General features: G+C 56.5%; 1 protein-coding gene across 6 annotated transcripts in view; it reads left to right on the top strand.

The window, feature by feature from the left end:
* Positions 1-6,843: 6,843 nt before the first annotated feature.
* The window catches only part of ALPL (alkaline phosphatase, biomineralization associated), a 42,788-nt gene continuing 26,193 nt past the window's right edge, over positions 6,844-23,438 (top strand). The window contains exons 1-5 of one of the 6 annotated variants that reach the window (XM_090023379.1): positions 6,844-7,063; positions 7,565-7,718; positions 13,098-13,240; positions 15,994-16,113; positions 20,415-20,530. In XM_090023379.1, coding sequence (XP_089879505.1) covers positions 13,183-13,240; positions 15,994-16,113; positions 20,415-20,530 — 294 coding nt within the window. In that variant the 5' untranslated portion in view covers positions 6,844-7,063; positions 7,565-7,718; positions 13,098-13,182. Of the gene's footprint in view, positions 7,719-13,097; positions 13,241-15,993; positions 16,114-20,414; positions 20,531-23,438 lie in introns of all 6 variants that reach the window. The other 5 variants (XM_090023376.1, XM_090023378.1, XM_090023374.1 and 2 more) reach the window with 5 other exon arrangements.

The raw sequence follows: 23,438 nt of genomic DNA, 5'->3' as shown, positions 1-23,438 counted from the left end.
TCAGCCTTGGTGAGGCCGCAGCTGGAGTACTGCGTCCAGTTTTGGGCTCCACAATTCAAAAAAGGATGTGGAGAAGCTTGAGAGAGTCCAGAGGAGAGCCACGCGCATGATCAGAGGTCAGGAAAACAGATCTTACGGTGACAGGCTGAGAGCCATGGGACTCTTTAGCCTGGAAAAGCGCAGGCTCAGGGGTGATCTGGTGGCCACCTATAAGTTTATGAGGGGTGACCACCAGGATCTGGGGGAACGTCTGTTCACCAGAGCGCCCCAAGGGATGACGAGGTCGAACGGTCACAAACTCCTGCAAGGCCGTTTCAGGCTGGACATAAGGAAGAATTTCTTTACTGTCCAAGCCCCCAAGGTCTGGAGCAGTCTGCCAGCGGAGGTGGTTCAAGCCCCTACATTGAACACCTTCAAGAGTAAATTGGATGCTTATCTTGCTGGGATCCTATGACCCCAGCTGACTTCCTGCCCTTTGGGCAGGGGGCTGGACTCAATGATCTCCCGAGGTCCCTTCCAGCCCTGATGTCTATGAAATCTGTGAAATCCTCTCTCCCCGGCCCTGTCCACCGTCCTCCTGCAGCTCTGTTGCCTTCCCAGGTGTCACTGCCTGCTTCAGACTGACTTGCTGATCCAGCCCTGTCTTCTGCTGGGGCCGTGGCTTGACTTTGGTGATGAGGCCCTGACAGCTGCAGCCGCTTGGCTAGTGACTCTGGTCTCCATGCCTGCGTCCTGCTCCTGACACCCCTGGCTTGCGGCTCTGTCGTGGTGACTGCCCACATCCCAGGCCTCCTGACCCCAGCTCCTCATCCCCCGACTTTGCTTCCCTGAGCTTGTTGGTTTCTGATCCTTGGGGGGTCAGTCCCCGACTGCCCATTTTCTGTTTGCACCCCAGATGCCCCGCCAGTCCAGTTGAAGCCAAGGGCCATTCTCCACCAGTGGTGTGGCCGGTCTCCGGTCATTTGAGACCTGTCTGTGATGGGCATTGAGTCTATCCTCCCCTACTACCCCAGCTGGACCTCTCCCCCCTTCTTACAAGCCCCATCCCTCCCCCTCCTCCACCTCCCATTGGATTCACCTCCCTGCTTGCTCGTTATCCCCTTCCTCCCCTGTATCTTTCTCTGCCTGCTGGCTCGTGTCCTTGCCTGTCCTCAGCTGGATGAGATATCGATGGGCCCCATTACATGTGTGAAGGGAAGAGCTTCTTAGCCCACTTTGCACCACAGCTTGAAATCGCCCCAGAGGCTTTTCAGCCTCCCTTCAGGCCAGTGAGCAAGGCTGGGGGCATACCGCTTGGTGCTCTGATGGAGCTGGGGCACGGTTGCTGCGTGGCTGCCGGCTCCCCGGGCCCCGGCAGTGAGAGACGGACCCCGCTCCTGCAGCCCCTGCCCCCGTAGTGGCTCCCATGAAAGCTGTGGCTGGCCCGTTTCATGTCAGTGGGCATCGCTAAGAGGGCACTGAACTGGGCTCTTGTCTGAGTCTGGCAAGAGGAGGGATTTTAGCGGTCGGCTGGACATGACACTGCCCCTGTTAGGATCAGAGGGGGTCAGACACAGGGGAGCAGACCCACACACCTCCTGGCACTTGGGCTGTGCCAGCCTCAGCTCTGCCTCCTGGTGTGGTGCATCCACCGAAGGAGGGGGCCGGTCCCACAGGGCCTGCCCCCGCTTACAGCAGACACCCCCGTCCCCCAAACCCTCCGGGTTCCCCTTAATGCAGGACTCCAGCCGAGCCACAGCCCCACTCCCTCAGCTTAGGAGCTGGGGCCTGTGCAGGGCAGCCACTCCCGGGGCTGCTGTCTCTCCTCTTCCCGCGCCCCCCGGGCCCTCTCGAGTAGCGCAAGTGCCCCCTGCCACGTGCGGGCGGGTGGGCTGCCCTGTCGCTCCCGCCCCATGGGCACGCGGCTTCCCTTCCTGTACGCCAGCCTCTTCGTTTCACCTGCCAGCTCGGCGCACCTGTGCTCCCACGCCTGCTCCGCCCTTTCCTGAGCGGCTTCCACTTGCGCGGCGCCTTCCCGCTGTGCCGCCGGCCCCGCGCTGCCCAGGACGGCTTCCACCTGATTTCTTGGCTCTCTGCCTCCCGAATTGGTGTGCTGCCATCCAGCCCCTGCCAGGGCGCTTTTTCTGGGCCCGTGATTTGTAGAGTTGCTTGGCAGCGACGTCCTGCTTCTCTTTGCCAGCGTTTCCGTGATCCTCCAGATTCCTGCAGTCCGGTGGTGGCTGATCTCTGGCCTCCGGCAGCCCTGCCGTCCCTGCGAGGCACTTGCGGGTCCCTCGAGTCGGGCACTCGGCAGGTTCCCTGACTCTGCTCCTCGGGGCTGTGACTAATGGCAAGGGACCTCCCCTTGCCGTTGCCATTCTCCCACCCTCAGACTCCTACCTACAAGCCCATTTCCTTGTCTGCTCCATACTCATCTCTTTCTGGAGACTCGGGTCTCCTTGGGGCTACTACCCAGCCACCCGAAGTCCAGATTTTAGCCGAGTGACATCCCCACTTTGCCCCTAGAGACACCCTTCCTTGCTTTGCCGCAGGTCCCCATGCTCCTTTGTGGAAACTGCAGTAAGGTGGTCCCCACCACCCCGTGGAAAGATCTTTTTTAGATGCAAAAAACCCCCTGGTTGATGCAGGGTTTGCTGTCAGCAGAGGGAGCGCTCGCGCATCCGTCTCTTCCTTCCTGGCGGTAGGCTGCCTGGACCGTCCTCCCTTTGGGCACAGGTGAAAATGGCAGAGACACAGACCTGGGAGGAGAGAGTCTGTTTTTCCCAGCTGCTGAGAGGGTGCAACTGGCAGGGGAGGGAATAAAGCATCATCGTAGCGCCAGCGTCCTAGATACTCTCCCTTGAAATGGTTTCCATTTCCCCTCGTCTCTGCAATTTGGGGGTGGAAAAAGGCATACAGTTTGGTGCACTGCAAATGTATTAGCATGGATTTTTTAAGTCCTAAAGATGAGGCCGAGATGCCTCTTTATAACTGTATATCCCTTCTCGATTGACGGAGGGATGTCATGCAGCTGGCCTCCCCTCCGGGCTCTGGGTGTGTTGGACTGGGGTGGGGGGGCACTGGGGCCCTCTTCATGCCCCCACATGGAAAGCTCAGGAGAGGCACACTTGCTCCTTGCCAAAAGTCTGCCCGTGTCGGCTGTTGTTGTTTTTTTTTGCGGCTTCAGAAATCACTGAGCTCGAAAACCTTTGCCCAGACCTGAAGACACAAGTGTATATTTATCTATATATAATGACCCCGTTGGAAGGTATACTCACTCAATAATAACTTAAATCACTTGCCCTTACGACGCCTTTCATTTGCAGGGTCACCGTTTCGCCCAGCTTGCCAAGACTTCTCAGCTTTCCACCTAGGACGCTATTTCAGGATACTCCCAGGGCTGGTGTGGGGATAGGGCACTAGCCTGTGACCCAGGAGATCATGGCGTTATTTTTGCCTTGGAGTCCTTTCCCTCCTTCCTCCCACCCTTTGCTTACATATAGCTGCTTGTGAAGGCACAGGCCTGGCTTGGATGACCTGGGAGGCACCTTCCACTCTTCTGATCGATGCTCCGGCCGCTTGTTGCGGTAGTTTAGCTGAATCTGTTGATACGAAGTTAAGTTAAACCGGTGCAAAACCTTGTGTGGACTCAGTTCCAGTTAAAGAGCAGCCTATTTAGTTTTGATCCAAAATTGGCTTCAGCTTCAACCCGTTCCCAACTCAGCTAAGCTAAACAGACGAAACCCCCTTTTACGTGTCTGCACAAGGGCTCGCACTGCAGAGCCAGCCCCGGCCACTGCTGTGCCTAACACAACGGGGCCTCTAGGTGCTGCTGTCATACCGATAACGAGGTTGCCTGAAATGCCACCAGAAAGGACTATTAAACACTACTAAAGGCACGCTTAGACTTCGAGTGAGTGATACTGGTTTGGTATTTCACAGAAAGCCTATTATGGCAAAAAAAAGAGCCTTCTGAGCAATAAGATTGCTTCAGAAGCCAAAGGGAGTTGTGGCAGAGGGCATTTAAAAGGAAAAAGCACTTTTGTCTTTTATGCAAATATTTTTGACCCTGTAGAAATGCCCCACGGAAATGTGCCCCTTTTGGGGGCAGGGTCGTCTGCTCTAGCTAAGACTCTCCAAGCACTTAGGGCTTGGCTTCCTAACCCTTCCCCCTTTGAAGCTGGCAAGTGTCTTTGTTTCCATTTTACAGATGGGGGGACTGAGTTGCGGTAGTGGGATGTGAATTGATATCTATTCCGGTCATGGACTAGACCTCAAATTGCTGCCCTTTAGGCCTGTGCTCTGACCCCCAAGCCTGCCTCCCAGGAGGCCCCGCAGTAAAGCAGATTTTGACCTCCTTGTCGCCTCTCTCTGCTCCAGCCTTGCTTCTCACATGCTCCATTGAGCAGCCGGAGAAGAGAAAGCTCTTTGCTTGGCCCATTTTGTCAGATCAGTTAGCCAAACCACTCAGACGCCTCTTCCTGCTGCTCTGAACCCATCAATGTCTTGCATTTTGCAGGAGGTCTTGCATTTTGGTTGCCTCTGAAAGGCAGGTGATGTGGTTGTGCGCGTAGGAGACTCCCACACCAGATACCACCGTTGCCTACGGATTGCGCTGCTGGGAACGACAAGTGCTGCTCTCACCCTTACAGGCAAGTGCGCTGCCAGGCACTTCACAGCCTTAAAGCCAACAGAGGCATTTCAATCCTAAAGGCCCCTGAAACACATATCCCAGCAGCCCACGGAGTGGAGGTCAAGGTCCTCACTGATCTCAACCTACGCGTTTCCCAGCAGCTAACCTTGCACAGCAGCAGCTGGAGAAGCATGCATGGAGCAAGCATCCTAGGAAGAGCTGGCTAAGGCAAACCCAGAAGCACAGACCAAGAAGTCTTGCTTGTCACCCGTTGTACCTCAGGCCTCTTTGGCTCTTCCAGCAGTGTCTGCTAAACATATTATTAACTCTTTCATCTACATATTAATCCTTGATTAATTCTTTGCATTGTGACTGGAGGGCCGGTTGAAAAATGGCTTCTTTTTTTTCTCCCAGGGCAGTAGCTGACTCAGAAAGAAAAATCTGTCTGGGATCAAACAGAAACTCTGCCTCTGAAGTCAAATAACAGGTGCTCTGAGGGATTTTGTATGTAATGGGATGGATTGAATCCCAAAGAACCAGACCAGAAAAACCAGCTGTATTCCCGTGCTGAAATGAAGGACTGAACCTATTTGGCCTCACTCTACTGCTGATGGTGCTGGGCTGGGCCTCGGTGGTGCTTGGCAATGCACAGGCCAGAGCAAAAGGATGCAATGCTTTGTACGTGAAGGTCCTATGGCCCTTGATGAAGCAGGGCAATATCCTCCTGGAGTTACAGGGGGCAACTGAGGCCCAGAGGGGAGAAATGACTTGTCTGAGGTCATGCCGAGGGTGGGGGCCAGAGCCAGGAAGCGGTAGGTCACTTCAGTCTCCTTCTCCGTTCATCCAAGCTGTTGCACAGTGTACGTTAGTCTATCTCTCTCCTCCCCAAGGCAATGGGCAGCTCAAAGGCTCTTCTTTAAACTGCAGAGCTTTTCAATACGTTTTGCCAAGGATCTCCAACCTCAGAGGACACAGACGCGCTTGGAAGGGCAGCTCCCACGGCCTGGGGAACAAAACAGCGGAGGTGGCCTGCCAGAGACTTGCCCACTCTCGCCAGCGAAGGCTCTCACACAGTGCGCACAAATCCACGAGGCCCTGGGTCTCTATCACGTGTGGGGCTTCCTGTGGGACCTGTGCGCCCCGCTCTGCACTTTTGGCATGGGACATAGCTCTGGAGGGTTCATGCGGGGGCAGCTGGGATGGCCCTTGGGTGACTAGTCTGTGCGGGGGACAGTGCTGCCATGGTGCCCATGCTACCTACCGTACAGCCCGCCGTTGTGTCGGTGCAAATTGCATTCCCAGCAGTGACTGCGGCCTCTCCTTGGCAAATCAACATTTGGGTCAACCCCTCGTTAAGAAAATGCCAGGTTAATTCAGGGCTGCCCCTGCCTTGGCGGTGACTACTGATGTGCCAAATCACCCCAGCTCAGGGCTCTGGCTGCACCACGTTTTTGTGACTATTTTTGATTTTGCAAAGCATGAGCGGTTGTTTCCATGCATGTGGAAAAGACATGGTGCCAGGGTTGTGGGTTCTCACCCTGTGCCATGGGCTGAACTGCCACAATCCTCGGAGGCTTTTACCACCAAGGATAAGTGAGTGGAAAAGTGGACAAAAAGGTAGATGATTCCAGTTTGCTCCCCAGCCGCGAAAGCTGGGAGACTTCAGCTTTTACTATCCCAGCAAGCCGCGAGTGTGGCAGCAGCCACCTGTCTGGACTCATCACACTGAGGACACAACATTTCTGTGTCGATGCCCCTTGCTTTGTGGACATCCCCTCGTGCAGACAAGCCAGCAGCATGTTGCCCCCGCTCCCTGTGTCTGGAAACACCTGGTGCAGGGGGGCTGGCCCCTCTGAGTGCTGCAAGATAGGGCGATTAATTAGCAGTGACAATGCAGGGCATCAGCGGGACATGGATACAGCGGGCACCCGGTCCTGGGGGTCATCTGTTCCTGCAGACCCTCGCTGTCATTGCCTTGGCACTGCGGAGAGCGGGCGGGGGAGCAGAGCCATGCCGGCTGCTCTGGCACAAGCCGGGTGTTCATCTGTGCGGGGGCTGTGCCAGAGGCCGGGGGGGTCTGGTCCTTTCTGCAAGCTGCAGAGCATGAGGTGATGCAGGGAGGCCTGCCCCCTCGGTGCCTTCCCCGCCAGGCCCGGCAGGGGGCCCCGGCACGCAGCTTTGGCCTTGAACTTGGAGCTCCCTTCTCAAAGGCAGGGGGTGGGGGGAGAGGAGGAGAAAAGCAAGGGGGCTAGGCTGCTCTTCTTTCCCAGGGGCAGTCCTCCTTTAAAAAGCCCTGCAAGGATACCCCCAGGCATTGCATGCAGGCTTGGGAGCTGCACACAGGCAGCAGGGAGCTGGGGGCCGGGAAGTTGGTGTGCAAGTGGGTCACTGGCGCGTGCACTCAGCGGCTTCCAGCTCCCCTGCACTGGGCTGCGAAGGGACGGCGAGCAGGTAGGGATTGCTTCACTTTATGGGTTTGCTGTGTGGCCCCCAGGCCCTGCCAGCTTGTTGAACCCGGTCCAGGACGCCTTGCAAACGGGGCAAGAGGCTTTTCCTCACCACCTGCCTGCCCCCTTCCCCACATCCAACCTCAGGCAGCTTCTTAACACTGCCACTTGTTTTGAGAGCGAGGACCTCCTCAGCTGTCTGCTAAAAAGCACAATATCCCAGCCAGCTCTCTGGGATGCCCAGGGAAGGGATCAAAGTTTTCCAGGGAATTGCTCCATGTGAGTCACGGATGCCATCAGACCCTTTTCTTGCCTGTGAGGTCCACCCCTCCTCTGTGTGGCTGTTTTGGGGGGCGAGGGCCACAGAAGCACGCTGGAAAGTTTGTGGGGTAGGGTCTAAACTGGACAAATTCCCCCCCTTCTCCGCTCACCTCCCCTTGGCTGAGGGTCTGGAAGGGGAAACTTTTAGTACAGGAGCAGGGCGGAGAATTGGGTTTGTCAGCAGCGAAGAGCAAACTCCAGCTGAGCCCATCCGTGAGAGAGACCCCTCCACGCCGAGACAGCATTAGCAGCCCCGAGCGCCCGGATTAGCAGCGGACGAGCCGCCGGACCTGGCACTGCTGTGTTTCCCCTCAGCCAGCCCCAGAGTAAAGCACCAGGTAGCCGGAGCCGGTGATGTTTTTGGGGGTGTGGACAGGAACCGGGTAGGTGCAACGCTCAGGTTCCAGCTTGAGTGGGCACGGTGGCCAAGACGAGCCCGCAGACACCAGCCTCCCGCTGCTGGTCCTCAGCAGACCTCAGTGGTTTTGTCGTAGGGGAGAGTCCAGGCCCCGGTCGCTTTGTGCGGACGCCGGGCTGCGATGCCCTCTGTGCCCTGGGCGACCCCACCACGGGGACGAGCGGGGAGAAGGCTTGTGGGCAGCTTGGCAGGCGGCCTGGGCTCCCGAGAGCCTTCCAGGGGGGAGCGGTTGCACGTGTGTGTGTGTCCCTACTTGCCCTGCCGTGAGTCTGCAAGGAGCCCAGCATGCACAGGGGGGTCCCAGCATCCTGGGGAATATCCCCGGGGCCCAGGCCTGTCGGGGAGTGTCTGAGGGAGAGGAGAGAGCCAGCTCTCCCTGCCAGCCCCTGGTTCAGTGGCACAACAGCGCTGTCTGGTCTCTGCCGTGTTTGGTGCAGGTGGAGGACCAGTGGGCAGTGCACCCCCCGAGACCCCGTCCAGTGCCTCAGTGGGGGCTGTTTAGGAACGGAAGCTGCAGCCAGATCATAAATCTGCTGCTATCGGGGACACAAGAGTGAAGGGACAGCTTCTCCCCCATCCACAAACCCTACAAAATGACCTAGGAGTCTCTTGCAGCCAGTGTTGCTCCCCCCACCAAGCCCCTGGGCATGGTCCTTGCTACAGCACTGCCCTGACCCTCATAAACAACTTGACTCCTCGGGCTGGCTCTGAGCACAGGATAGCACCGTGGACTGTCCCCTGGGCAGGAGGATCCTCAAGGAACGGGTCTGGAATTGCTTGCAATATTGCAAAGAGCTGGAGGGATGGGGCTGGAGGTGATGCAAGAGGCAGCTCAGCCAGGCCCCCCCAGACCTGAGAAGCTGGCTGGAGGGGAAAGGGGGTGGCTCTGGGGCAGGTTTCAGCTGGGGAGTGTAGAAACTCCCTCTGCAGATGGCCCAGGGGCCCGATGGGAAGCACATGCAAAGTTTCTACCCCAGTTTGGCAAGGAAGATGCAGGGGAGGCTTGCACTGGGTTGCAAGGCAGAGAACCGCCACCCTAGCCAACCCTGGGAGCCTCACTTGGAGCTTGAGCTCCTTGGGGTATTCTGACCCCACGCCTCTCACTTCCCCCGGTGCAATGCCAGTTAAGTCAGGCCTCATCTTTGCCTTGCGCTGGCAGAGCTGCAGCCGGATTCGGCCCCTTTGGACCGGGAGACACAGCCTGCTCCTTTGCATCCCCGACTCTCCCTGCTGTGGCGGCCTGGCTGCGGGGTCAATCCTGGCACGCGGGCCTGATCCAGCTGCAGAGGAGTCACTGCTGCCCGGCACCGGGTGTTCTCCACTGTGGGGGCCCCGGCTGCATGGCTCCCTCCCCATGCTACTGCCTGCCACATCGCCCTGCCCATGCCTGGGCCGGGCGGGGGCTGTTTGCAGCCCTGGGGCAGCACAGGATGCCGGGCTGTCCTCTGGGCGCCGTCCGCTGAAGACGAGGCCAGACACCGGAGCGACAAATGCATTAAGAAATCAATGGGAACGCAGCATTACCTTCTGCAACCGGAGGTGGGTGGAGCCGGTGTCTGAAAGGGCCCTGAGCGGCATGCCCCCACAGGCTTCGTCTCTGAGACTTGTCTCCCTTCCTCCGGGCCCAGGGGTAGCCCTGAGGCTGGGCACCAGGCCACTGGTCCAAAGCGGGTGCAGAGGATGCCTCCCCCTTTGCGGTGGCTGCATGCTCGGACAAGCTGTTACGTGGCCCCGATGCTGCTGCTGGCTGGTTTTCAAATCCAGCCTCCCCCCCTCCCCTCCCCTCCCTGGCTCCTACAGGGCACCTTGGCCCTGACACACCCAGGGCTCCTCACGTGCTGCTGATGCTCCTAAGTCTTGATCCTTTTATTTCACTCCAAGCCCCCTTTTCCCAGGTTTGCGGAGTCCCACGGAAAACCCTGCTGGCTGCATTGGGTTTGGAGGGTCGTGGCTGTCTGTCTTGGAAGCCACCTTCCCCCGTCCCGCCCCTGCGCCCTTGGGTGGGCCTGGGGAGGGTGGGTTTCAACTCCCCTGAGCTGACACCAGCCCCATAAGCCTCAGGGCTTGATGAGCCAGGGCAAGGAGGAGGTGCAGAAGCAACGGGCAGTGAGGGTCAGCCGGGGACCTTGCACTGTCGTGGCATGTGCCACTGCGCCGGAAGTATTTAGCATCCAGCTCCAATTGCAGAGCCAAGGTCACGAGCTGTTGTGCCAGGCTGACTAAATGGCTTCCTGTTTCTGTAACATGAAGGAGATGTTGCCAACCAGGGCCAGAGTGCTTACCAGGCGTTACGGGAGGAAACGGGACTCTGGGGGTCTCCGGAGGTCAGGAGGAGACGTGCCCCTGTGATTGCCAGAAGGTTTCCTGTTGCTTTGAAGTGAGCACCAGGCACCTTGCCTCAGGGCAGTGCAGTTCCCGGAGAGGAAATCCTCAAAGCCCCAACTTCTCCTTTCTGCGAGCGTGCCCACAGGGGTAACAAGGGGCACACCAGTTCAGCAGGCTGCACAGGAAGGAGGAGATGCCAGGAGGGCTGGTGCAGGGCCTGGGTGACTCTTCTTAGGGACTTCACCTTGAAGTGTGGGGGAAAGGAGAGAAGAGGAAGAGGGGTTTGCTACAGCCCTCGTGTGCAGGCAGCGAGAGGAGCAGAGCTGAGGCTGGCTTGGGGCTTTTCTCCACCCCTTTGGCCCCGCATGTACGGCCAGCGCCCCGGATCCATGCACAGAGCTGGCTCTGCCACCCTCTTCTTGAAGCACAGAGGGCCCACTGCTTTCAGTGGCAGGGTAAATGGGGGCCACGAATAGCATTGCCTTGCGCTTCTGCATCCACAAAGGCCGTTGGCAGGGGGGAGCAAGCGTGCCAGGAGCCAACCAGCACCTGCAAAGAAGGGGCACAAGCTGTGCCCCCCATCCCTGCCTGGGCCGGATCGCGTGGTGCAGAGCGCACCAGGAGAATGGGACCAGCGGAGAACCGCTGCCCATGCTGTGCTAAGCTTGTGAGCAAAGTACCACGGGGTGTCTGAGCCTCCTTTTCCAAAGGAGTGAGCAAGCCTCCCACTGGTCTCCCCCTGGGAAAGACGTGGCATGGATGACGGGTTACAAGGGCTGCAGCCAGCTGTTGAATTCCAGTTAAGGGCAGGCGGGTCAAATTGGCACGTGCTGTCCATCTGCCCCGTGCCACGTGAATTGGAAATGTCACCCCCCTCCACTTTTTGCATTAATGACCGTGATTCCATGCCTGGCTGTGCCGCAGAGGGATTGGAGGGGAAGTATTGATTTATCTTGATTTTCTTTTTCTGGTTCCTTTGAGCGTTTGCCAGCAGCTGGTGTGGACGCCGGGTCTCTCTTTGTCACGCAGTTAGTCATTTTCCTTTGCTGGGGCTTGGTCCAAAAACAAAAGTTGTGCCAGGTTTGTTCTGCCAGCAGAGTTAAGGTGGCTGAAGTGATACTGGAATAAGAGGCTCACGCTGGGATGGGGAGTCTCATACAGGAACTGGAAACAGGATAGCAGGGACCTCACAGGCCATCTAAGCCAGTCTTAGCTGCAGCATCCCAGATAGATGCCTGGCCAGCCTCGTCTTAGCCTCTTGGTGAAGGAGGTTGGGCAGCTTTCTGGGTCCTGTTCATATGGGTAGGGTGTTTTTTCCCTGAGATTTGATTTAAATCTGCTTGCTGCTGTGTCAGCCTGTTGCCTTCTGTGGTGGTCTTTTTTTTACGGCAAGTAGCCTTTCAAGAAATGTGCTCCCTTCCTTGGCTTTTTCCTCTTACAGATGCTTTATCCCCTTTGTCACCTGCTCCTGGACCCTCCTTGTTTTTCAACATCCTTTTTAATAGGCGGAGTGCGGTGCTAACGTGGCTACGCTGCTTCTGATTCCGGAGCCACGTCGATACAGCCATGGGTTCAAATGAAAATAGGTAGGGCAAACTCAGGCATCACAGAGCTCCCTCCTAGCTTTATCTTGCAAGACCCCAAGAAGCTGGGTTATAGCAGAAGAGCTGTTAGGGTGCAGGTGAAATGACTGTCCGTTTTGTTCTTAATTGACTGGCTTATGTTGAAGTTTAGTAGCAGGTTTTGCTGGGATGTCTGAGTTTTGGATGTTGCTGTTTCACTGGCTGGGTGGCAGAGGTCCTGCACAGGGTGCTTGCGTGGTAGCAGAGATCCCAGGCCAAATACGTAGAAGAGTTAAGCTCCCAGCAAGAGCAGGCCGGGAATCACCCACTGGTTTTTGGGAGGAAGTGGGGTACGATTCTGCACTGATGACACCGGCAGCTGCCATCCCTTCATAACTTGGCCCTAGCCGCTCTCTCAGCAGTCAGCTGGCTTTCTGCATGGGTGGTGGCTCGGCTCAGCCTCGCTGCAGAGGAGGAACAACCTTGCAGGCTTTGATATGAGAATGCCCTGAGCCGGATGTTCAATATGCTTGCCCTGCCAGGCAGAGACAGGGTGGGCAGGGTGCGTACCCTATCCCTGCCCCTGCCCCTGCCCCTGCCCCTGCCCTCTGGTCTGCAGAAGCCCCTGCTACTCCAGGTGTGCGCCTGCCTGAAACAGCTGGGCCAGGGGAACTGGACAGGGGTGCTATCGCCACCGCACCCTGCATGCGTGTCGTGCTGAGATTGGGGCTCTGATTTCAGCCATGCTTTGTCTGGCTGCAGTGTTTCCAAGTAACTTGCTCTCTGTTTGGAGACCTGCCCAGCCAGCCACTGCGTTGCACTGAGCTAGAAAAGTGCTTTCACCAAACGGAGCAGATGGGATACCGGATGTCAGGGTCTTCTGCCTTGCTCCCATGCGTGGTCCAGAATCGCTTCCCTCTGCCCTGAACTGTCCTGGATTTCACCTCCCCCTGCACCAGGCTGCCGGTTCTTAGCCAGCCCATCCTGGCACCTAAGCTCACTGCTTCCAGGTGCCCTCCTGCTGCTGTCCATGCTTTGCATCACTTGTCTGGAGGGTGTTAACAGCTAATGGTGACTTCTCTGTCTTGCATTGTGCCCTAGATAGCTCCTTTCCTACAGTGATGCTCCTTGATTGCTCACTCATTGCAACCCTGGTTTATCTAAGTGACAACCTTCCTCACACCTCACTCTTAGTCAGTCTCTGCTCCTCCCCTGGGATGAACTATAATGCCCTGGGCACCGGCTGTGGGATGCAGAGCTGTTTGGTCCAGGGAGCTACAGGTTTCGCCTGCCCCCCCAGAGCTGCTGTATGTGGGGAGCTCCGGACAAGCGCGGGGAAGGCCGTGGAGATGTACTGCTGTGTTTCCTCCCTAGTGCAGCAGTGTGACGTGCTCTGTGTTTCTATCCCACAGGGGCCAGTACGCGGGATCGGACTGGTCCGAGTTATTTGCAGAGCAGACAGCTCCGGGGTGTCATCTTAACGACGCTTGCGGCACCATGAAGGCTCTTCTCCTTGTCCTTCTGACTGAACTTTGCCTTGGGTCCCTTTTCCCAGGTGAGTGGATCCTCACTGACTTGTGGGCATGCTTGCTTGGCAGCAATAGCTAGGAGTCAGCCAGAAAGCTTTGCTTTTGATCTGATCTTTCCTGCACGAATGCACTGGTAATTAATTATGAAGTGCAAAGCTCGTCCACTGGAGGGGATTCGTGTCACTCTCAGATGCACCCATGCAAAGCAGCAGCATCCTCTGCTGAAGGGTCCCGAGCTGTGGCTCCTCTGCCACGCAACGAGCACAAAACCGGCGTGTGACCAGCCGTGTGACACTTGGGGCTCACACACCGCACCACCAGGGCAGGAGAAAATGGTCCATCAGGGTCTTGTAACAGGCTGATGTTAAAATAACCTTTAATAATAATAAAATAACCTAAAATAATGGCCCTACAATAACCTTTAAGGTGGACGGTTGGCTAGTGCTTAGTCTGGGGCAACGTTGCTGTCTCTCCTGTCGGGGCTGTGAAATGTTCGTAGGGTCAAAGAGAAGTGGACTGACTCTATGGGCCAGTGGTTGTGACACTCTAATGGGATACCAAGGTCCAAATTTCTACTTTAATGGTCATTTAATTCGTTATACAACGTACAGCCATGCTGACAGCAAACACCGAGAGCCCTGTTTCGGGTTAATCACTGGCTTGGGGGTTAACGTGCTCCCTTGGGATGCAGCAGGTCCGGGCGTCATTTCCTGGTCCAGTGGGGTCCACCGTTAGAGAGCCAAAGGACGTCCCAGGCCATGGCCGAGGTGAATAGACAGGGCCAAATCAACCTTTCCCTCTCCTTGGACTTTTGAGCTTTTATTTTTCTCCGGTGAAAACCACACGCAAAGCCAGCGGCGATAAGCACTTCCTGCTTTGCAGCATGGAGCGATGGGCGAGGGAGGGGAGTGAGAGCAGGGGAAAAAGGCTGGAAACCTGCAGTATTGCTGCATAGGCCAAACTGGTTGCTCTGGCTGGACTCTTCTCCTCATTGTCTGCCTTCCTGCCCGGGGGATTATCTACATGCAGTGCGAGTCCGGAGGAATCTTCCCTCCACGGCTGCTCCATTGTCTTCCAGAGCCCTCCCCTGCCCTGTGTGACCCCGCTGTGAATAAAACTGCAGTGTTCAGGGACAGGGGAGCATCTCTTTAAATAGTCTGTGAGCACTTTCGTGGTGTCCACTGTGTTTTAGAAGCTGCTAGAAACCGGCTGGAGCATTAGCAGGCCCGTCACTCGGCCTCCCCGGGCCGCAAAAAAAGGAGAATCGTGAGCCTGGCCCCAGAAATCTCAGGACGTAACAAAAAAGCGGGGTGCTGTTCTGTTTATTTGCCTTTTCCGGTCCTGCCGGTTTTGAGGCTTTTCTGTGCAACCAAGAGGGCTGGAGATGACGAGAGAAAGCAAGGTTTTCCTGGAAAAGTCTCGTGCACCAGCCCGATTCCTGTCTGCGAAGCACGCCAAAGCTGGACTTGCGCTCACATTGCATGAGTTAGCAACGCTGAGTTAGTAAAAACGGGCACCGGGGATCCCAGCGGGCTGCGCCGCCCTGCGTGCTGTTGCTAGGGGATAAAACACGCGGCAGAAACTTCCCGAGCCCATTGTTCCTCTCCGTCCGTCAGCCGAGCGAGGGGGCTCGAGCCACAAAGGGCTTCCCCTTCTCTCCTGGCCAGGCAGGTTAAGCAGAGAGCAAAAGGACGTGCCCTGCCCTGTCGTCCGGGGCACCCTCTCACACTGTCTATGCGATGCCCCAGCCCTGGAGCATGGCCAAGCCCCTGGGGACACGTCTGGCTCCTGCGGGCTCCCCCAAAGGCGCGTCCTGAATACACTTGCAACCGGGGCTGCTTCTACCCAGACCCAACTCGCGTCCTTTCTCAGCCTGGCTACTTCTGCTGACGGGCGGCGGGGAGTCAGGAGTCCCGGCTCCTGTTCCTGGCTCCCCGCCTGACCTGCTGTCTGCAGGGACTTGGGTCGCTCCTTTTGGGCACCAAAACTGAGGCCACGAAGCCTGCCAGGTTTCAAGGAGATTGTCGCAGGGGCACTGTACCCCAGGCTGTGGACAAGCAAAACTCGTGACACGGGTGACGCTGTGTGTTGAGGCGCAGCGGGGTGACAGCTGCAGGGATGGTGGCCCCTGCTGTGACGCTGCCGGCTGTGGAGGAGATGGGTGCAGGGGGCTCTGGGGTCTGCACCCCTGGCTGCTGAGACAAAACTCCAGGGAAATCTGTGTCTGTCCTGGGGCAGGTGACTGTCTGCCTGGAGGCTTTCCTCTCCTTAGCCCGGTTGTGTAGGTGCTAACTGATGCTTGTTAAGTCGTTATGGAGTAGCCAGGTGCTGGGTATTGAGCCGGGCCCTGAGTGAATCGTGATCGATTGGTTGGTAACTGGGAGGACAGCCCCTCAGCAGCTGGCCCCCGGAGGGACATGCCAGTCCCACAGCTTGAGGGGCAGTCCCCCCAAGCCCCTGCACTGATCCTGAAGCTTGGCAGGCTTCATCCTCACTGCAGAGTCCACCGCCTCTAAAACTTCCATGCAACTCAGGCAAAACACAGCAAAGTTATAGCTCTTGTATTGTTTCCCCGTGATACCCTGTGGCCAGATTGGGGAAACAATATATAACTTGCATTGTTTCCCTGGATGTGCTGCCTCGGGCTGGAAGCATCCCGGGACCGAAACGCTGCCCGAAGCCGCCTGGCCGGAGCGCGAGGCCGGACGCAGGTGCGGGGAGACGCGGTGCTGGCGTCTGGCCTCCGCCGTGCCGACCCCTGCCCCGGTTCTGCTTTCAGAGAAGGAGAAGAGCCCCCAGTACTGGCGCGACCAGGCTCAGCAGACGTTGAGAAACGCCCTGAAGCTGCAGAAGCTCAACACAAACGTGGCCAAGAACATCATCATGTTCCTGGGAGACGGTGAGTGCATCCTTCCCGTAGCACCGAGGAGGCAAACCTCACGTCGGGCGGACCGGGAGCGCCCTCGGGGTTGTGACCGCATCAACCTTTCCTCTGTTTGCCCAGTTCATAAATCCCAGGGGATCGGTCTTCCCCCGTCCGCTGAGATGCCCCTGGGGGCCATTCCTGGGGGAGGATAGACACTGTGGGGACAGGGATGGGGAAAGGCTATTGGGTTTGCAGTAAGGAGGGTGGAGGTGGCCGCTTCCTGTCCTCCACCCTGCCTTCCTCCCCCTAGTTCGGGGTAAACCCCCCCAAACTGGTTCCCGCGGCATTGCTCCACGCTTGCTGTCCTCTTACCCCCACCGAGCGGTGAGAGGCCGTGGTCTGCCAGCCGCTGATAATAACCATGACTGGAAGAAGCGGTGCCTCGTTGCCACGCTGCCAAGCAATGCCGTGCTCCATCCGTGGGACGGCCATCGGGAGCACGTCAAAACAAGCTCCCCGTGGCTGCTCTGCCTCTGCTCCTTTTGAAAGCAGTGTTTTCCGTACGTGCCTCTCCCCAGGCATCCCTTTCCTCCACCCCGCTGCAGAGCTCCCTGCCCCGCGCTGAGCCTTCCCCCCCCCAAGGGAGACGGCAGCGATCGCTGCAGTGGCTCCGAGCGCCTCGTGCCGCCCACAGCCGGGCCGGGGTGCCAAGTCTCGCAAACCCTCAGCTAGCTGCTGTGCGGTCAGACGTCCTGGGAAAGTCTGGTGCAGAAGGACCTCCTGCTAGCGGTGTCCCAGGCCCCGCCAGCCAGAGCTGCTCCCAGGGAGACCCATGCATGGGAACATTTTTCCGCGGCCGCGGTGCGAGCCAGCTGGCGGGGGTTGCACCCCTCGGGTTCGTGCTGATTGCTGGGACTTGCCAGGGCGGGCGGGGGCTCGGGCTCTGGCTCTGTGTGGTGACATTGCAGCCAGCGCTGCGCCCGTCGTGCAGTGCAGACGCCAGCAGGCTTTAAACTGCCTCGCTCGGGCACCGCTCCAGCCACGGCGGCACGGAGGTGTATGCACGCTGCAGCCATCTGAGCCCCGCTGACTCCCTGCCCCTGGGCAGGGGCTGGACAGATGATCTCGGGAGGTCCCTTCCAGCCCTGATGGCTGTGAAATCTATAAAATCCCTAGGTACATCTTGGCTGAGCTCTTGCTACTAGGGCTAGAGCTAGCTCCTTTGAAGCTGGCACGGGGACGTCTACACCCGTGGTTCTCAGCCGTTTCAGCCTCAGGGTGCCCCTCCGTAATGTGTTTGAATATCACAGCTCAGAAGAGATGTGAGGGTGCCTTGAGGCAGAGCAAGCTGAGAAATGCTGCTCTGGTTGGTGCCAGGAAAGAGCAGCAAGGGAAGGGTCTAGCCCTGCCGTGTCCTGCCCTTTCTACTGTCTGCCCCCACCCCATTTCTGGCAAGTGCAGCCCCCGTGGCAGGGACTATCTCATGTGCCCGTGACCACCCCTGCAGCCCCTCCGGAGCGTGAGAGGAGTGGAGGGGAAGAGCTGAGTTGCAAAGCCATCCATGCATCTGCTCCCCGGCTGTCGCAGAGCGTGCTGCTGGGAGCGGGGGGAGCTGGCGCAGTGGCTGCCTGGGGGTGGGCAAGGCAGTGAGAAGCAGCTGCAAGCACCACTGGGGCAGGCCCAGGGCACCAAACAGGGGCGCTTCACCCTCCTCGCACAGACCCAAGCCCTGGCTGGGGTGATGTAGTTGGGGCTGGTCCTGCTTGGAGCAGGGGGTTGCACTAGATGCGACCTCCTGAGCTCCCTTCCCACCCTCGTGGTCTATGGCTCTGTAAGGCCGAGATTTTCACAGCTTCCCCCAGTTGGATTTGGTGTCTTTTTTCTTTTAACTTGAGCACAAACCAGAGGAAGAGGGAACAAAGCAAAGAGAGCAGGGGCGCGTGCTCAGCAAAGCAGCTTTGAAAGCCAGCGATGCCTAGGACGGCCAGCACAGGGGTGGGGTGGGGAGAAGTGAAGCCGCTCTGGTCCAGCGCTTCCAAGGTTCGTCCATTATTGCAGTCCATCTTGCTGCTTGTCGTTCATTAATCCTGGATCTGTCTGGGTCAGCTCTTGAACCCTTAATCCCACGATTGGCTTCCTCTTGCAAGAGGCCCTGTTTACAGATGCTTTGTACAGCACGTTACCTGGTTGAGTGCATCAGCCTGGGCAGGCAGCAGGCTTGAAGCTCTCCAGGGAGCTTTCCCCTATCTGGCTGCAAGTGTTGCTGGTGTGTTTATTTTCACACTTCATTTGGTGCAAAGGATCATTGCAATTAAACACTTCGGTGTCACGCGCAGTACCCACTTTCCCATGGCTTCAGCACAAATGCTGGAGCGTGTAGCCGGCTGGAAGATATCGTAGAGCTTCATAAGGGAAATGTTTTTAGTTTTGACCAAAATTGAAAAAAGTTTCCAAAAAAGTTTTGAAAAAGTAGAAAGAACTCAGTGTAATTTGCAAAGCATCTTTCTTAAAGCTAAGGTCACTTTTTACCCTCCTCTCAAATGCTGATTTAAATGGAGGGAAAAAACCAGTTGAGCCAGCACTCCTGGGATATAAACTACGAAAGAAAAAGTAAGAAAAAACAAAGACCTGCTGCTGAAGGGGAAAATCTTCACAAGAACTTAATTTCTACTCTCAAAAGCATGCCTTGATTTCCCCTTAGCTGCTGGGGGGTGTCTGGAGCGCTCTACTTCTCTCTTCCCCACCGTCCGCTCCCACATACATCTAAGTGGTTTAAAATTTAGGAGCCTGATTTCTACTGCACCTCATGAGATTTTAGGTTTCTAAACCCACTGGGAGCTTGTGAATTTGTTTTCCATGAACCTTAATAGCATCTTCTGCCCTGATCCTGCAGGTCAATCTGCCTAGGGTGACTGTATGTCCTGTTGCCATCGGGACAGTCCCATTATAAACATCTGTCTTGGTTTCTCTAAATGAATGCTTTTGTCCCCCACCAGCCCTTTTCAAGTTGCTCCATTTTAACCCCCAGGGCACATGGTCACCCTAGATTTGTGTGCGCTGCCCTCCCTGCCCCAGTGTCCTTAGGAGTCAGTCTGCGCAAGACACTAAGTGTGCATTAGCCTAATAACACTGAGCAGTAGTGCGTCATGGCAAAAACCATGCCAGTAGCCTACTGCACAGTGTTATTAGGCTAATGCACAGTAAGCATCACTAAATAACTCTAGTTACTTCATTCAGGAAGTACTAAACTACATGTGCAGTAATTAGGGTGCATTAATGAATGTGGAGTGCCTGCAAGCGCTGTCATTGCAACTCAGTCTGTTTTAACTTGCAGATTCTGGGCTCATGGGTTGTAAAGGGAAATCCCAAGGACAGAAATGTGCCCAAGCAGAATAAAATAATGAAGGATCATGTTGCAATATTATTATTACAGCAACACCCATGGCCAAGAAAGGGTGGGAAGGGAAATGGAGGCAGGGTGAGTTGCCCGATACCCAGAAGCAGATTACAGTGAAACCGTGAACGGATCGGAGCTTCCTGAATTGCGGGCTGGGGCCACATCTTGAGACAGATGACACCGGACATTTTGAGAGTGATTACTTTATCTCTGAATTTGGCAATTTCCCCCTGGAGCAGGACTTGTGCAATCATGAGTTGTGTTTAGATTTATTTTCCAGCAGCCGTTGAAATGATTTCAAAGTGAGACTTTTGTCATTGTTGTTGAGGGGACCCTATTTTTTTTTTGATGCTATGTCGTGATAGGTTGGTATTCGTGACCCAGTAGCCACCTGTCACAGGGATGTGCTGTAATTACAGTCTATTAGTCAAAATCTTTGATTTTAAATTTCCAAAACCATGGAAGACAGCTGCTCTTCAGAACTGGTCAAAAGTCCTGTTTTCTTGACCAAAATAGCTTTTCTTTGCTAGGAACAGAACCGTTTGCCATTTTGGATGAGAAAAATGAAAAGCATTGGCTTACTGATAGCCTGAAATCATTCCTCTCATTTAGGGAAAACAAGACTATGTGGAGGCGAGGAGTTTTTTGGGATGGTCTCTCTCATTTTGCTAACTGTAGGGTTGGAATAAAGTCAGACGAGCTTGCAAATGCTTCCAGTTCTTCTTCCGCTGAGGGTCTGCTTCCGGTGAAGGAGACCTGCTGGATGCTTTGCATTTGAACAGGACACGACACAAGTTTATCGGTTCTCTGTCTGGGAGGCAGCGGGTCCCCGGCTCATGCTGGTGCTTCGGGTGAGCGAGACTGGCCAGGAGCTGGTCCACGCACCGGTACGGGATCCGTGCCGCTCACCTGCTTCCTCTGTTCCCCTCGGCTGCAGGAATGGGGGTCTCCACGGTCACCGCGGCACGCATCCTCAAGGGGCAGCTGCAGCACATGCAGGGCGAAGAAACCATGCTGGAAATGGACAGATTTCCTTACGTGGCCCTGTCCAAGGTGAGCCCCTGTGCGGGGAGCCTGGAGGCTGCGCGCCCAGCTGTTCTCAGCGGCGGGGGGTGAAGTAGGAGCCAGCTGTGCAAGCTGGAGGGGGGGGCAGGGTCTGTCACTGGTAACCTCCAGTCATTTGGTCTGCTCTGGATTTCATGGGAAGGACTACGTGGAGGCCTTTTGGCAAATGTCGGTGTTGGGGTCTTGCGATGCAGCTCAGCTCCAGCTGGAGACTGCTCGGGAGGTCCTAGCCCAACTCCGTAGCTAAGGACTGTCTTGCACCCACTTGGTGGTGGAGTCGGGCTGCCTCTCTCCAGCACCCACTTCCCTCCCAGCTGCCTGGCATCAAGGCCACCTCAGCTCTGGGGCTGGGCTGCACCAGTGGTGCTATCCCTGAAACTAGGCCTAGGAAGCTTTGCTTGCTTCTCGGGCAGCTGCCTCTCCAGTCCCTGCGTGGGACTCTCTGGAGGGTGATTGCAACCGGTCCTTCACTTCACATTCAAAGTCACTTTCTGCAGGGGTTGGCACCAGAGGCCACCTCATGCCTTCTGTTTCCCACCAGCTCCTCTGGGAGGAGGGCAGGAGAGGGGAGACTGAAATGAGTCTCTGGGTCCAGTGACGCCAGTGCTGTGCCGTGGGCACCCCAGGCAGAATCCTTTCCAGTGACCTGAACAGCATCAGAGCAGCTGGTATTGATGGGAGCTGTGAACAAACCAGACTGCAAATAGGTCGCTGCCAGTGGCAAAGACCTGTGTCAAGAGGCTGCAGCTCCCCGGGCAGTGAGGGAGAGCCCTTCTCCAAGGGTTCGACCTCATGCAATTGCTTGCAGATGTGTGGGCTTTACAGCACTGAGCGCACAGGTGACTTGCCCTTTAAGGGCACCCATAAAAGACCTTGAAAAAGTGCCTGGGCCAAATTTTAAGGGTCAGATTGTGGTTAGGAAAACACCTGAAGAATGTTCTGTATGAGGACAGTGGTTAGCCAAAGGTTGTGTATATTCAGGGAGGGACAGCACTGGCACAAAGAGGTTGGCACTTATCCCTTTATAGGGCTCTCTTTGGGTTTCTGTTTACAGAAGAACTTGAATTGCTCTGTCACGTGCTCCCCCCCCCGCACCCTGCCGCAACTTTGTGCCAAACTGGGAATGCTAATGGGGCTGGGAAACAATGGTATTTTCCCTGGGATTTTGAAAGAAAAGGATATATTGGCTGCAGCTCAGGAGACTGGTCAGAAGTGCTCCTTCAAAAGACAAAGCACCTTTGTTCAGTGAGTTCTGTGTTTCTCAGCTTCCTCTCCAACCAAGTGACCACCGTCCTCACGACCCATCCGACATGCACGTGTGCATCTTGGGTGGACAAACGAAGCTCGACATTTTGCCAGGAAGGGTAACAGCATCCTGGGCTGCATCGGTAGGAGCGCTGGCAGCAGATGGAGGGCAGTGATTCTTCCCTCTATTCAGCACTGGGGAGGCCACATCTGCAGTCCTGTGTCCAGCTGTGCCCCCCACTGCAGAAAGGATGTGGACACATTGGAGACTCCAGCGGACAGCAGTGAAAATGGTTTGGGAGCTGGGGGACAGGACAGGAGAGGCTGAGGGAAATGGGCTGATTCAGTCTGCAGAAGGTGATAGCAGCCTTCACCTCCCTGCTGGGGGGCTGCAAAGAGGTTGGAGCTGGGCTGGTCTCAGTGGGGGCAGATGACAGGACAAGGAGCAATGGGCTCAGGCTGCAGCAAGGGAGGTTGAGGGTGGATATTAGGAAAAACTGTCTCACTGGGAGGGTGGTGAAGCACTGGAACGGGTCACCCAGAGAGGTGGTGCAGTCTCCATCCTTGGAGGTGTTTGAAGACCAGGTAGACAAAGCCATGGCTGGGATGATGCAGTTGGGGCTGGTCCTGCTTGGAGCAGGGGGTTGGACTAGACATGACTCCTGAGGTCCCTGCTAACCCTCATTTTCTGTGATCCTTTGATTTTCAAAGCAGCCTCAGGTTCTGGAATGGATGGGGCTTGAGGGTCCAGATCCCCTTGCTCAATTTGCAAGTTAGCCTGAAGAGCAAGGGGCTTTGGCCCTGGTTTCTCGGATCTGAGCTGCTGCTCGCCGTGCTGCCTCTGACACCCTGAGGTCTTGGGTATCTTTAGCAGAACAACAGGCAAATGGGGGTGGGATCGTGACCCTATTGAAGCCAGTGGCCAACCTCCCATGGACGTCAGGGAGGCCACGATTCCTCTCCAAGCCTCTGCCAGCGTTGGCTTCTTCCCCCCCACCCCCCCGTGTCCTCACCCCTATTAATAACAAACCTCCAAGAGGAAACGCAGAGACTCGGGATACGAGGAGACATCAGAGGCCTGGGGTTTGTGGCCTTGTCCCCTGTGACTGCCTGGTGGGTTGTCGGTGGGAAGCCTTTGTTTGTTAGGCCTCCCAGGGTGGTCCAGGGCTTAGGACAGCAGCCTGGCACTGGGGGGGGCTGGTTTGCACGCTGCCCGGCTGCACACTTGCACCGTGACCTTGGAGGTCACGTCACCTCTCTGGTCTCCGAGAGCCCTGTTGTAGAGATGGGGAAAATAGCAGTGCCCTATGTCATGGGGGTTGTGAGATGCTCGGGCCACGGGGCCACAGAAGTGTCCTAGATGGGTGGCACTGACAGCTGTGAGGTGCAGAGCAGAGCCCGTAGCTGTGGGCCTGGTGGTTGCTTGCTTCCCATGGAGGAAACCAGGGCTCTTCCCTCCCTCCTGCTTTCTCAGCGGCTTTTTCCTGACCTGAGCAGCAGTGCTTTACCACCCTCCTCGTGAGAGAGTTTTTCCTAGTATCCAAGCTTCCCTTGTTGCATCCTGAGCCCGTTGCTCCTTCTCCTGTCCTCTCACTGCTGAGAGTCTCTGAGGCTGAGCGCTCCTGGGCTTTGCAGTGTCGAGCCTCGGTCG

Source organism: Crocodylus siamensis, chromosome 12 (assembly GCF_052110815.1).
Source record: "Crocodylus siamensis isolate JL-2025a chromosome 12, ASM5211081v1, whole genome shotgun sequence".
In the NCBI taxonomy this organism is placed as follows: Eukaryota; Metazoa; Chordata; order Crocodylia; family Crocodylidae; genus Crocodylus; species Crocodylus siamensis.
This window is presented reverse-complemented; position numbering and strand designations above follow the sequence as displayed.